We start from the raw sequence: 14201 nt of genomic DNA on the forward strand, positions 1-14201 counted from the left end.
AGGGCAGCTCAACAACGTTGGCCCAATAAGCCTCCCATTTCAGGGGTAAGATTGGATGGATGGCTAGAGACATAGGGTGTAAGACGAAACTCACTCCTCCTGCTTTAGGGTTGGTAGATAGGTTGTTCCCTTAAGGACTGAATCCAAGTCTTGAACAAGGGGCCCTACCCTTTCATTGGTGTGAGAGAGATTCAATTTATAGGTTGGACCTTAAATCATTTATTCAATACTGGATCAGTGGGACTTAAGAAGCAAGATGTAGTCTTAGGGGTAAAATGATATTTTGACCCAGCCGAGGTTATGAACAATCTGCGAATGATTAACTACTAATTATGGTTATATTAGATGGATACAATTATATTTAGAGCGAGAGGAGTGCAACTACGAGACTTTAGTTGAATGCCTTTTAGACTAAAGATGTAGACTTTAGTCTAAAAGGGTTTAGACAGTTAATCTTAGATCATTGGAGCCCATGATTTATAGGTCCATTAGATTTTCTTGCTAGTTCATATGAAATTAACTTAGAAGAATATGTTTGAATAATTCAAATTGTTCGAATTAGGTAAAGAGGGAGAAGTTGACAAATATATGCGATATACTCTTCGATTATCAGTTTGAAATAGAGCTTTATGTTTAAATTTGATTTAAATATTAAAATATGAATGTGGTTTCATATTCGGAAGCTCAAAATTGGTGGAAATGGTCAAAGTTGTAAAAAGTCAAAATGTTGATTTTTTACTTTGAAAAGTCAAACTTTGACGAACTTTATATTCAAATATGATTTGAATTTCAGAAAAATGAATGAAAATTCATGCTTGGGAGGTCAAAATTAGTCAAGATTGACAAAATGGTAAAATGCCAAAATGTTGACTTTTGACTTACAAAGTCAAATTTTGTCTTGCAAGGTCAAATGACCATATTGCCCTTTGACTAAAGATAGTAGGAAAATTTAATATTTTGTTGTATAATTCCATTAATACTTAGATGTAAGTGACCACATTAGATGTAAAAACCTAGCTCACTAAGTTCCACTAATGGTTAGTGGAATGTTAGGTGTTGAGATTTTATGAACAAATTACATGTATTTTTTCATGTAATTTAGTTATAAATAGGCTTCTTGTAATGACTCAACTCCTTATACTAACCCGAAATCATTACTAATTTAAAAGATAAATAAAATTTGAAAAATTAAAATAGAAAAATAAAATAAAACCTCGAATTTCTCATTAAAAGCATAAACAAATGTATTTAGAAATAAATCTAAAAATAAAATCCTAACTCGGGTCCTATCTAATTTTAAAGAAATAAAATAACAAATAAAGAATAAAATAAAAATGCAAATACTTAAATCCGAATTATAATATGAAGCGGAAGCAAACGGGTCCCTATGGCTCGCCACGGTCACTTCTGGTCATTCGCCAGCTTGCCTTTGCTTTTACCTCTGCCTCTGCCTGAAAAAAAGAAATAGAAAGAGTGGGTATAAAAATATACTCAGTAAGGACCCACTACTAGTCCCGCTAGGTGCCTGTTAACTTCTTATTAGAGTCTTGAAAAGTGGTACCTCTGAACTAACACGTTCCCGAACACGTGCAATCTGTGATTCCGTAGGAACAAGCTAGTCTTTGGTGAACCCAAGGGAACACCTAAGACGATTGGGCTGTGAGTGATCCCGTCGAATCACTCAAATCATGTCTATGTCAATGTCAATGTCAGACTGGTGGTCCTGTCGGACTACGCAATCATAAGTGTGAGCAATCCCGTCGGATCTCTCAAATCATGTCTGTGTCAATGTCAATGTCAGACTGGTGATCCCGTCGGACTACACAGTCGTCCAAAGAGTGGTGATCCCGAAAGACACTCATGTGGGTACGACTCTAATAGGTAAAGCTAACATACACCCTATCCATAACATGCACATAACATATCATCATCATAACATATGATACTCCAACAAATCATGTCATAACATATCATACCATAACATATCATATCATGTCATCCTCAACCACAAAACTATGTCATTAGAACGTAGGCGATGTTGGGGTTGATGCCCTAAATCTCGTGGTCTTGTAGTTTGTAATTGTATATATTATACAAACTTTTTATTTATCTAATAAAATAAAGTGTTTTATTTTAGTTGACATTTAGTTGCATTAACTAACAAAACCAATAAACTAACATCCAAGGTTATCTTCTGTAACCTAAACATGTATGTGGAGACATACAAGTGGATCATGTTTAAGTGATAACCCAAAAGGTCTGTAGTAAATGGATAAGGCTAGATACCTTATCCTGGTGACACTACGAATACGACCTGCTTTGTAGTTGTTACAATTGTTCTAAAGTGCTATAAATGATTTGATCCTAATCATTCATGTCGAGACATTAGCGCGGGGGTATTCTATACAAAGAGTTTGTATAAGACCAGACCATGAAATGAATAGTCTCTCTTATTAACACCGTTACTAGTTGAGACTACATTTCACCAGGATGACTATAGGTGACTTGACCTGAATCCTGAGTGAGTTGTGAACTCCTGCCTATGAAGGTGATCCTTTGATTTGTATGGGTGAGAGTGGCCTATGTAGCTGACTCAATATGCCTACCATTTTGGGGATTCGTCTTATTGGGGAGCTGGGAACACAGCTACACAAGGAATTCACTCATTCTTTATAGATAGAGTAAGTAGAGAAATTGCTCTCTTAAAGGTTGATTCCAGGGCTTGAACAATGTGGCGCCACACCCTCTCTTGGTCTGAGAGGAGTTCAGTTATAGTAGGACTATAATTATTGTTCATTAGAGGAATCAGTGGTACTGAAGGAGTTAGATGTAACTATAGGGGCAAAACAGTAATTTTTGGCCTAGCTGTACTTACGAGCAATTTGTGAACGGTCATTGCACTGTTGATTGGTTATATCTAATGGACACAAAAATATATCTACAGTAAGAAGAGTGCAACTATTAGTCTTTAGTGGAATGACTAATAGTTAATGAATAGAGATTAATTTAATTAAAGAGTTTAATTAATTAATCTCATTTCATTGGAGTTTCAATCTGTAGGTCCATAAGGTCCCCTTGTTAGCTCAATAAGGATATATGAGAATCAAATTTTGGTTTAATTTGAATTGTTCAAATTGATTAAAGGAAATAACTTGTATATGATACAATTAATATAATGTATTCGATACATTATAATGTAAAGTTTTTATGAGAAAAGTTAATATTTGAATATGATTCAAATAATAATAACAATATGAATAAGATTCATAAATAAGCTATAGGTTAAAATTGAATTCGATTCATATTAGAACTATAGATTATATGAGAGATCTAAACCATTGGTTATATTATATATGATATAATATAAAGTTTATATTATATGAGATATAATATATTTTAATTAAACTTATATTGATTTTATATTATATGAGATATAAATATATATTAATTAAATTTATATTGATTTTATTTTATTTAATATATATATATATTTTAAATAAAATGAATAACTCCCTACGTGGGAAAGAAGGGGAAGTTATACTTCCCCCTCTATTGTTAAGATTTGTTTTAAAAGGAAAAAAAAGGAAATTTTTTTTAAGGACAATCTTACAATCTCTCTGTATTTTCAAAAGGAAACAAAATTCTCCCAAAAACTTCTTCCCTCACCAAAATTACAGAAGCCCACAACTCTCTATGATTTTTTACTTGGAGAATAACAAGGAAGATTTTGTGGTGTCTTGAAGCTTGGAAGAAGAATTGGTTTTACAAAGGTTAGTTTATTTTCACCTTTTTCTCCATGAGAAGCATGTTTATTATTTTTCTTTGAATTTATTGGTTTTATAAATTGAAATTCACTTGCACGGCGTTCATATGCTTCCGCTTTAGGAATTCCATTCCTTTCAAGCGATAGCATCGACATACTATCAACGCTAACCATAAAGTCAACCAGCAGACACAATTACCATATCAGCCTCTCTCTCAATAACCTCGAGTTATGTACTTAGTTACCATTGATACATAACCATATATTCATACATGCAGTCTCTTTAATGTAACTCGAAGGTCTAGTAGTAGGATCTCTTACTTAGAGATTTGCTCAATCAAATTCTAACAGTAAAATCACGCTTTCCAAGCAGCAACGTCTTAAATAGTTAGAAAACACCAATTTAATAACTTATCCTTCACAGAATTAAAGTCCACAATTTCAGTCTAAGTAACTTACCCAAGATCAAGGTCTCAACAAATTTGGCTTAACTGGAGAAATCCCACACTCCAAATTCCAATTGGTCCAACCGGTCTTTTAAGAAAAATAACTTAATTTAATCCAAAATTAATCTTTGATGAGTATGCCAAAAACCCAATCAAACTTACAAAAAATGGGTAAAAAAGACCAAAATAGGCTAGGTGGCTCAATGGCTTGGAAGACAGGGACTGGCTCGGCTAAAATAGGGAGACCGGCTCAGATAGGCACCAGGCGCGGCTCGGCTGGAAGCTTGCAGGTCGGGTACGGTTCGCAGCGCAGAACGACTGGAGGCGCGGTTCAAAACAATAAAATCTTCTCTCTCTTCATCTAAAACCCATCAAATCTCCTTTTTATTTTCTTCTTTTTTTTTTCAAAATGAAATAAACAAATCTTAAATAATTATATTACCCATAATATAATCATCTCATCCTTCTCTTAGCAATTAATTATATAATCAAAGTAATTAAGCTTCACTAATTAACCAACCAAAACAAACATAAATTCCAACTTAACAACAATTAGATATTTTTCAAATATCCAATAGAATAAGATCTCCATAAAGTAAAATACTTCCACATTTAAATAACACCCAAAATTTCAAAATTACACTTAAGATAATAAAATTAAAATTCCTCAAATTTTGGAGCGTTACACTTCCTTTTATTTGTTTTAAAAACTTTTGGTATTTTTTGTAATTTTGAATTACAAATTAAACCTATATCAATTTTCTTTTTCAAATCTCAATCCTAATTAAATTTCCACCTTTAATTTCCATCTCTCTCTAAATTGACTTCACTTATCGGGTCCCATCTCCCATCTCCCAGTTCTAAGTTTGGAGAATAGTGGATCAACACTAATGATGGTCTCGAATTTATGTTCATGAGGACATTACAAAGATCAGAAACCTTCAAAGATATGTGCTGAGGAAAAAACTGTTTTTAATGGGTTCTTAAACTTATATTGGTTACATGGTTTATATGTGCTCTTAGTAAATATTGTTGGAAATTTTCAACGTAAGGTTATTCTTATTCTTTTGTGGCTTTAGAAATAAAACTATGTGATAAAATTTTGTAATGTGAACCCATTTTAACTTGATATTGTTGTATTTTGATTTAGGTTGTAGAATCTTCCAAGTTTGTATTTGAAGCCAAGATCATCCAAAGTCATTGAGTTTCAAGCTTCGTTAATTAAATTTGTGTCTCTTGAACTAGAATTGTAGTCTTATAATTTTTGAAATAGCACAGTTGGTTTGGTCTTGTAATTTTGAAATTTTGATATTGGATCGTCGGAGTTGATAGATATATTATTGCAAAATTTTGACATTGTTCATATGTATATATATGAAAGGTAAAGAAGAATGGAATTTCTATTTGGATGTATTGACCTGATATATAGACTTGTGCAACTATTTAATTTTGCTGATGAATCTGTCTAAACGAAATCATTGGAAGAAATGAAAGATGAAAAATTCAATATATTTAACATGTTAACAAAAAATATATATGACATCAAAAATATGTAAAGAGTTGAATATTCATTCTCTCGTGTCAAGCATCCATATATTTGATAGAAATGAAATCTGAAGAGTAACCAAATATGATAGGACATTAATGTCAAGAATAATCCATTGACACGTAGAAAAGTAAGAAAATATTATCTTACTTGACATATATACTAACTTACTTGACTAGTTAAGTTAGAAAATCTAGTTAAAAAATATATAAGCTGACATTTTCTTTTTTTGGCTATCAAATGATTAGAATATACTTAACAATCCAAAGTGTACATTAAAATGTCAAGTACACGATTAGTTGCTCAATATCAAGTAACTCAATTTCCACACGATTACTTGCTCAATATCAAGTAACTCGATTTGCAGTCATTTTTCTGTGTATTTGCACTGAAGAATTAAATACCAATAGCTGAAAATATTTTCTTTTTAAATTTATTGTTGGGATATTTTTTGTTACATGAAAGCATGTAATAATATAATGAATATGGAAGAGAAAAACATTTTTTTTTCTGCCGCAAGAAATATAATGTTTTTTGCTGCAAAAATATAATGTTACATATATAGCACTGGTGATGATGCTATATAATGTTACATATATAGCGCATGGATAAAAATGCCAACATCTGCATTGCCAAAATGCAATTTCTATCCAAGAAGGTTTTCAATATATGCGTAGATATTCATTTCTGTCACCAATTTAGAGTGATTTTGGCGATGAATTCTTTGGAAACATTTACGAAAAAAACGCGGACAGGGAAATGTCATTTCCTCCCACTCGTTTACTTGTATGGAGATTTCCCTCAAAGTAACGTCAACAAAAACGGACAAAGAAGAAGACACACAAAATTTTAACCACGATGCCTCTCCGTACTAAAGATAACATCTACAGAAGCTAATTCCTCTCCATTTATCTCAAGATTTGAGACGTTTTACTGCTTCATTGTAGAATTTCCTTGCAAGATGGTCATGTCTATCCCTAGCTCTAACGTTAGGAGAGACGTGATACAAAAAATTCCGTAGTATACATATTCCCTAGGACCTGATCATTTCTAACATAGCAGATTATAGAATGTGTACGTAGCTTGGGACATGATTATCTCTAACATAATAGATCGTAGCTTTAAATGCACATATTCTCATTGTGAATGTACATGCAATAGGTTATAAAATATATGTTATATGATAGTGCACTCCGAGTAAAAACGAGTCTTGGTAAGAAGGGAAAGAAACTCTTAAGAGGTGCAAACTTATCGTTTTCAATGAAAGTGAACTATTTGGTTAACTAGAAATCTCTATCCTCGTTGGAGGCCTTCTCCACCCCTTCCACTCTTAACAACTCCAATGAAGGAAAATCACAAAATGCTAACCATATACTTGATATAAGAAGTCATTTTCGACATTGACTCCTACAGCAAGGACTCTAGAATCCATACTCTAATAATTTCCTCCTAATATTGATTTCAACGGCAAGTACACATCTACTTAAAACATTAGTAGTTGAACATAAAAAAGACTAATACTAATAATTAACTAAGTACAAGAAGCCACTCCATTACCCCATGTCTCTAAACCACACACTACACCCAAGTACCTTCGAAAAGAGGCTTCGTGGAAACAGCATCTCCAAAAGTCTTCACCAAATCACATTCTTCTCCTTCAGTAAATAACTCCAACCCCAATTCCTGTTCTATATCATCGGAAGCCGATATCAACAAGAACTCACACCCTTCAAAATTTAAGAACTCAGGCGGGTCGGCCGGGCAATACCGTTTATGCCCAAATTGACCTTGCAAATGCGCTGGAAACTGAGCCCTGCGTTTGTGTTGAGAAGACGAACCACCTGCACCTCCTTGCTCTGGGTTCTTTATTTGTATCACAAATGACCCTTCCCTTTCAATATTAAAGGATTTCTGAGGCTCGTTCTTCTCGTCTGCCGCTGGAAACTCTAGCTTGTAGATCAAATGAGTGTGATTATTGTTTTTGTTTTTTGGATTATGCCTTAGAATACGGTAAATGCCTTCCCCCAATGCTCTTGCCGCAGAAATATGGCGATGTCCTCGAGTTGAAGTGTCGTATTCCTCTGCTTTTGCCATTAGAAACTCATTTTATCTTGCAACTGATTACAAAAAATACATGGGGTATGTAGATTCAGTGGGATGTACCTCCTTGAAGCGCAATCTTGATCTCTTGAACGTTGGTAGTGACCATATCCACAAATCCCCAGTATGGTCGAGACCTGTGGGATGGGTGTGGAAGGCTTTTTCGACCCATAATGATGAACCGTAACAGCGGTTGCTTTTTGATGTTAACTTCCTGTGTTCAAGTATTGTATGAGAGCCAAAGTGAGGGTTTACGGTCATGTTTAACTCATCTACTTTTAATTCAGACAAAAATAAGTTGGACATCTCTTAAATAAAATGGTTAAAAAGTTAATGCAGGTATTGGGTAGAATTAATTAATTAACCTGGGTGTGGGTACTCTGTCCACCATCCTTACATTGTTTCTCCTCGACCGTCTTCTCACCGGACAGTGGCCGCAGAATAATGTACAAGCGTTGCACCTCATCGGGGCTATGCACTTCTTGTTTTTCGACTTTAGGCCTATACAAGAAGAATATTTCTCCCCTCTCCTGAAAATTAATTCCCATAACTCAAAACTAATTATTATGAACTTACATACATGCTATTAATTATATCAACTTGATTATCATTATTAACTTATAACAACAAAACACACACACACACCTGAATTTCAACTTCATGATCTTCGGCTTTCGTCTTCAATTCTTCTTCCCCCTCTCCCATATTTCTCAATTCGGTTCAATCCAGATCCTTGTTCTTGTGCTAATTGAGAGCTGCCGGCGCCGTGGAATATACTATATATCTATTTTTTAACCTCTTTTAATTTATTCCCAAATGGTTCAACCGGCCGACACGTAGGCTGCCACCGCACCATCTTCTTAATTGTGTTGTTGCCACATTTATACTTCCTACCCCTGCCCACTGGAACGTCAACATATAAAATCATTCCATTTTTTTTCTTGCTTTTGGAGAAAAAAAAACAAAGAATTTTTAAAAATATTTCTAAACATTTTAAACTTATTTTAAAAAATTCTAAAAAGGTAATTTTGTTAGAAGAATTAATGGTACTTACAGAAAAGAGCTAACTGGAGGGGTAAACAAACAAACATTTAACTCAATTTAAATTATAATTAAACAACTCACGGAGGATCAACTTCTTTTTAGTGATTATACCGATTAACATAACTTTTCTTATTATATGCTTAAGAATTCAACTATGAGTATATGTATATAGCGGTGGTTGACTAATTGAAATTTTTAGTCAAATAATCTTGGATCTTCAGAGCTTATAATTTGTAGACTCATCAAGTTTCATCGCTTGCTCACAACGCTTCATCAAGAATAAAATATGTCTAAGTAAATTTGAAATGTTCAAATTTATGAGGGTAAATATTAGTTGTATTGGATACAATTAATACCTGTTTTATTACTACGTTTCTGCATTGGGTTTAAGAGAAGTTCCTCTGACATATGTATGCAAACACATCTTCCTATAAGGATAAAGTGTATGTACTCATTTACGTGGATGATAAGTTACCAGCAAAAAGTCCAAACAAGATTTGACTTACGTAAAAAAATGCTTAAAGAGAGAGTTTAACATGATAGGAGTTGGACAAGCAAGATTTTAGGGATTGAGATCTTAACGAACAAAGAAGAATCATCTACGAGCATAAGTAGTCAAGTTATTGGGAGAAAATAGTCAAAAGGTTTAATCCAAGTGATGCTAAACATGTGACCCTACATTTAGGTTTCACACTTTAACTATACAAAGCCAATTGATCTCCCAAAGAATCTGACTTAGAACATTTAAATCAAATGTCAGCAGTACCCGATATTCAAGCTATTGGCAGCCTAGTGTATTTATTGATTTTCCATTAGACATGATCTTTCTTATTTAGCTAGCATAGTTAGTAGATATATATCAAACCCAGTTAAGAGACAATGTTAAGCCACTAAATAGATCCTAAGATATATGATTTGGTCCAGAAACTTTAAACTAACCTATCATAGATCACCAAAATCAAATTTTGAACTATATAAGTATGTAGATGCAGACTATGTATAGGGAATTTTGACGAGAGAAGATCTCTATATATCAAGATACACATTTCTCTATGGTCATAACCTACTTAGTTGGAAAATACCTCTACAATCTATAATGACATTATCTACAACTCAGGTTGAATATATGGCTTTAACAAAAGCAATATTAAAGGAAAGATCGCGTGACTTAAAAGGGCCAATGAAGGACTTTGGTTTAAATCTATTGCGATAACCAAAATGACATTCATTTGTCCAAAAGTCCACAATATCAAACAAGAACAAAACATACTGATGTACGAAAATAAAATTAATATTGGTTATCACTATATTAATCTTGCGTCGATCGGCATAAATATGTAAAAACAATGTATGGATCTTTTTTCTATTTTTTAAACCTATGCGGATGTTTTTGCGTCGGCATATGTATAAATATGTTTTTTGGCATAAATATGTAAAAAAATGTATGAGTTTTTTATTTTTAAAAATTATGCCGACAATTTCTTTTTGACATCACCATATATATAAATTTTGCGTCATCATATGTATAAATCTTGTGTCAGCATAAATATGTATCAAAATGTATCAGTTTTTGTTTTTAAAACTTATAACGACATTGTTTGCGTCATCATATGTACAAATCTTGCCTCGGCATAAATATGTATAAAAAAATATATGGATGTCTAAAATATTGCCAGCGAATTAGATTTTCGTCGAGAGAAAGACGTTTTTGCCCACCTTAAATGATGTGTCTGGATAAAAAGTCTCGAAATCGCCAAAAATTGATCTTGTAGTGTAGTATAAGAGCTAATAAAGATTGCATCTGTTGTAGTGCAGTTGCATTGTCTTAAGCACGACGTTGCACTACAAATCCATACCTAAAGCGAAGTTGCACTACGCTTGATATGTCTAGAACTTCGCAAGGCTCCTTTTTTATAAAAAGTGGTTAACTTTGCAAATTTCATGGTGTCAAAGTTTTGATCCACTATTGAAAGCTCTTCAACACATTCAAAACATAAAACTTAGCACAAAATTTAGTCTTAAGAAAGAGAGAGTTCTTGCCCCAGAAAGGTTAGTGAGTGTAAAAAATACTTTGGAGACCGTTCAAGACCTTGAGATGCCCAGAAAGTGATAACATTGAAAATGTGCTATCTTACTCTATCTAATTTAAGGTTGTTTTTATACTTTATGTGTTTATTTGATTATTTTATAGGTTTCAAGCAACATAGAGGTAGAATCAAGCATTAGAGAGTTAAAACAGACTAATTTGGAGCTCTACACGAAACAATTAGGCAAAAAGAGTAAACAATTACAAAACTGCCACTGAAGAAGGGCTCTAAAATGCAAAAATGGCAATTTTTTTACACCTTTGCAGCATATGTACTGTTATAACGTGCAACTTTGATTTTTAGGTCATAACTTTTTATTTGGGTGACCACTTTAAGCATATGATCATCGTTTCTTCGTTTCTTTAGGTCCCATCCATCTACAACATTTGATTTGAGAGTCATTTATATCTACTTTTTGTAATTAAACAAATGGCACCAGATTTTTCAATTATGGGCTAAGGTATATTATCTCTTAACTTGAGTATTTAGCCTTCTTTTCCTATATATTTCAAACTCTGACTTTATTTGTGTTACTGATTCAATTATGTTTTTAATAGATTTTGATTATGTTACCAAACGCTTGAAGATTTTATGATTATCGCTATGATTAACATAAGATTTGTGATTGATTGTTTGTTAATCACATGAAGGGATAAGTTAGGTTGGCTTGCAAATCAAATTAGATGAGTTTTGATCCAACCAACTTAGGATTGAATCAATCAAATAGTTAGTTAGGTGCTTGTAAGTTAATTATTCTTCTTAACATGTCCTTGATATTAATGCGATTAGAATAATTCGATTATGCATGCTTTATTAAGTCGATTTGGACTAGTATATTATTTAGAACAATTTAGTTTAGATTTTCTAACTAAATTGGTTAGGCGTGTAAGCAATAAACTAAGTTTGGTGATGAAAATTCGATGAACAAATACTTTAAATAGGGAAAATTGGCATGACTCAAAGCTAAACTTTCTTGCATTGATTTACATCTATTTATTTTCTGCTCTTTATTCTATGCAATAAGTTGTTCTTTTTATCTAAACTCCCCTCAGCGGTTACGCTCGGACTAAAAATGTAACACCAAAAAATTAATTTTATTTAAGGGAAACTTTCATAAATGTAACAAAACACCAAACTATTTACGGCCCTTGTAACAAAGCCCATAAAGTTAGTCATTTTTTAAATATTCCAGGTTTGTCCTTCCATCTTTCTTCTCTTCCTCGTGATTTCTTTCATCGTCTTTCTTCTTTCTCTTCTTTTTTTTTGCTGCGATTTCATTCCATTGTATTTCTTTTCCTTTTCTTTTTTCTGCTACGGTTTCTTTCCATCATCTTTCTTCTTTCCTGATTCTTTTTTTACATTGTTTAAACTTTCCATTCTATTTTTTCTTTTTTTTTACGTCGTTTAAATTTGGGTAACCAAATCTAAACGACTGTATACAAAAAATAGTAAAATCTAAAAGATTGTGTATAAATTAAAGAATTTTGAAAAAAAAAATCATTTAGATTGGAGTAGCCAAATGTAAACGATCGTGTAAAAAAAAAGTAAACGATTGTGTAAAAAAAAATAAAAGAGTGTGTATAAAGAATTTTGAAAAAAATTATTTAGATTGAAGTAGCCAAATTGTAAACGATCGTGTAAAAAAAAAAAAGATCGTGTATAAAGAATCTTGAAAAAAACCATTTAGATTGGAGTAGCCAAATGTAAATGATCGTGTAAAAAAACAGAAAACGATCGTGTTGAAAGATAAAAGATTGTGCATAAAGAATGTTAAAAAAATCATTTAGATTGGAGTAGCCAAATGTAAACGAACGTGTAAAAAAGTAAAAAATCATGTAAGAAAAAATAAATTATCGTTTAGAGAAATCTAAATGATCGTGTAGCAAAAGAATTAAAAAAAAAACTGTTTACCAAATTTTGAAAAAAAAATCGTTTAGATTTGGGTCCCCAAGTCTAAATGATTAAATATAAACGATTGTGTAACTAAATTTAAACATAACCAAATTAAACGATCGTGTAACAAAATTAAACGATAGAATTGAAAGGCTAAATTATAGTCATATCTAAATGATCGCGTACCAAACAATAACTAAATCTAAACAATCGCAAATATATTACGCGCGCGTTGTTGACGGCATGGTTGATGGGACATTTTTGGCATTTTACACGGTGGGCCTCTAGGCTTTTTCTGTTTTTGAAATTGTTCTATACAGTTGTAAATACCATGTGATTTTGTTATATTTTTAAAAAGACCCCTTTATTTAATTATGTTGGAATTATTGGGTGAAAATTGTTTGATTTTGTTGAGATTAAGATTAATTAAGGTTACTTTTCATAAATATAACAAACCGTCAAAATATTTACGGCCCGTGTAATAAAATGAAAAACCTATGAAGCTGGCCATTTTGTTTAAAAATATTTCAGGTTTACCTTTCCTTTCTATCATCTTTCTTCTCTTCCTCCCTGCGATTTTTTTTTCTTTTCATCGTCCTTTTCTCTTCTTCTTCTATAGTTTTTTTAAATATTTCAGTTTGTCCTTTCTTTCCATCTTCTTTCTTCTACGATTTTTCTTTTCCTTTCCATCGTCTTTTTTCTATTTTTTTGTAAATTTTCTTTTATTTTTTTAAACTGCTATTTGGTTCAAAATCATGTACCAAATATAAAATATCTATTTTCTATTTTTTATTTTTTAAAAAGTGTTATTTGATTGTTTAAGATCATTTACCAAATATAAAAGATTGTGAAAAAAGATCATGTACCAAAAATAGCCAAATCTAAACGATCGTGTACCGAAGAATCTAAAAAATAATCGTTTAGATTTGGATAGCCAAATTTAAATGATCAAATCTAAATAATCGTGTACAAATTTTTTTGAAAAAAATCATATAGATTTGGTTACCCAAATTTAAACGATCATGTATCAAATCTAAATGATTGTGCACCAAAAAATCTTGAAATTTTTTTTTATATTTGGCTACCCAAATTTAAACGATTAAATATAAATGATTGTGTGAAAAATAAATAGTCAAATCTAAAAGATCGTGTACCAAAGAATCTTTAAAAAAATCGTTTAGATTTGGCTACGCAAATCTAAACAATCAAATCTAAATGATCGTATAGGAAAGAATAACCAAATCTAAATGATCATTTACCAAATATATTATGCGTGTTGGGTGCCAATTAATCTTGAGATATTTTTGTATTTTTCATTGTGG

General features: G+C 32.1%; 1 protein-coding gene across 1 annotated transcript; it reads right to left on the reverse strand.

Annotated features, from left to right (window-relative positions):
* Nucleotides 1–7098: 7098 nt before the first annotated feature.
* On the reverse strand, nucleotides 7099–8619 carry LOC103487535 (uncharacterized). Its single transcript, XM_008445874.3, has 4 exons — nucleotides 8501–8619; nucleotides 8221–8385; nucleotides 7919–8069; nucleotides 7099–7836 (listed from the first exon to the last, which is right to left on the reverse strand). Exons 1-4 carry the CDS (start codon nucleotides 8558–8560, stop codon nucleotides 7334–7336), a joined length of 879 nt encoding a protein of 292 aa, XP_008444096.1. The 5' UTR covers nucleotides 8561–8619; the 3' UTR covers nucleotides 7099–7333.
* Nucleotides 8620–14201: the final 5582 nt, after the last annotated feature.

The sequence above is a fragment of the Cucumis melo genome, chromosome 7 (assembly GCF_025177605.1).
Source record: "Cucumis melo cultivar AY chromosome 7, USDA_Cmelo_AY_1.0, whole genome shotgun sequence".
Lineage (NCBI taxonomy): Eukaryota > Viridiplantae > Streptophyta > Magnoliopsida > Cucurbitales > Cucurbitaceae > Cucumis > Cucumis melo.

Bases quoted from the DNA above. Each gene is read 5' to 3' on its own strand.
- LOC103487535 (XM_008445874.3), bottom strand. From the start codon at position 8,560: ATGGGAGAGGGGGAAGAAGAATTGAAGACGAAAGCCGAAGATCATGAA. The intron at 8,070-8,220 runs GTTAATTAATTA...ACTTGAACACAG, and splicing joins GACAGAGTACCCACACCCAG to GAAGTTAACATCAAAAAGCA. The intron at 7,837-7,918 runs GTACATCCCACT...TGGCAAAAGCAG, and splicing joins CAAGATTGCGCTTCAAGGAG to AGGAATACGACACTTCAACT.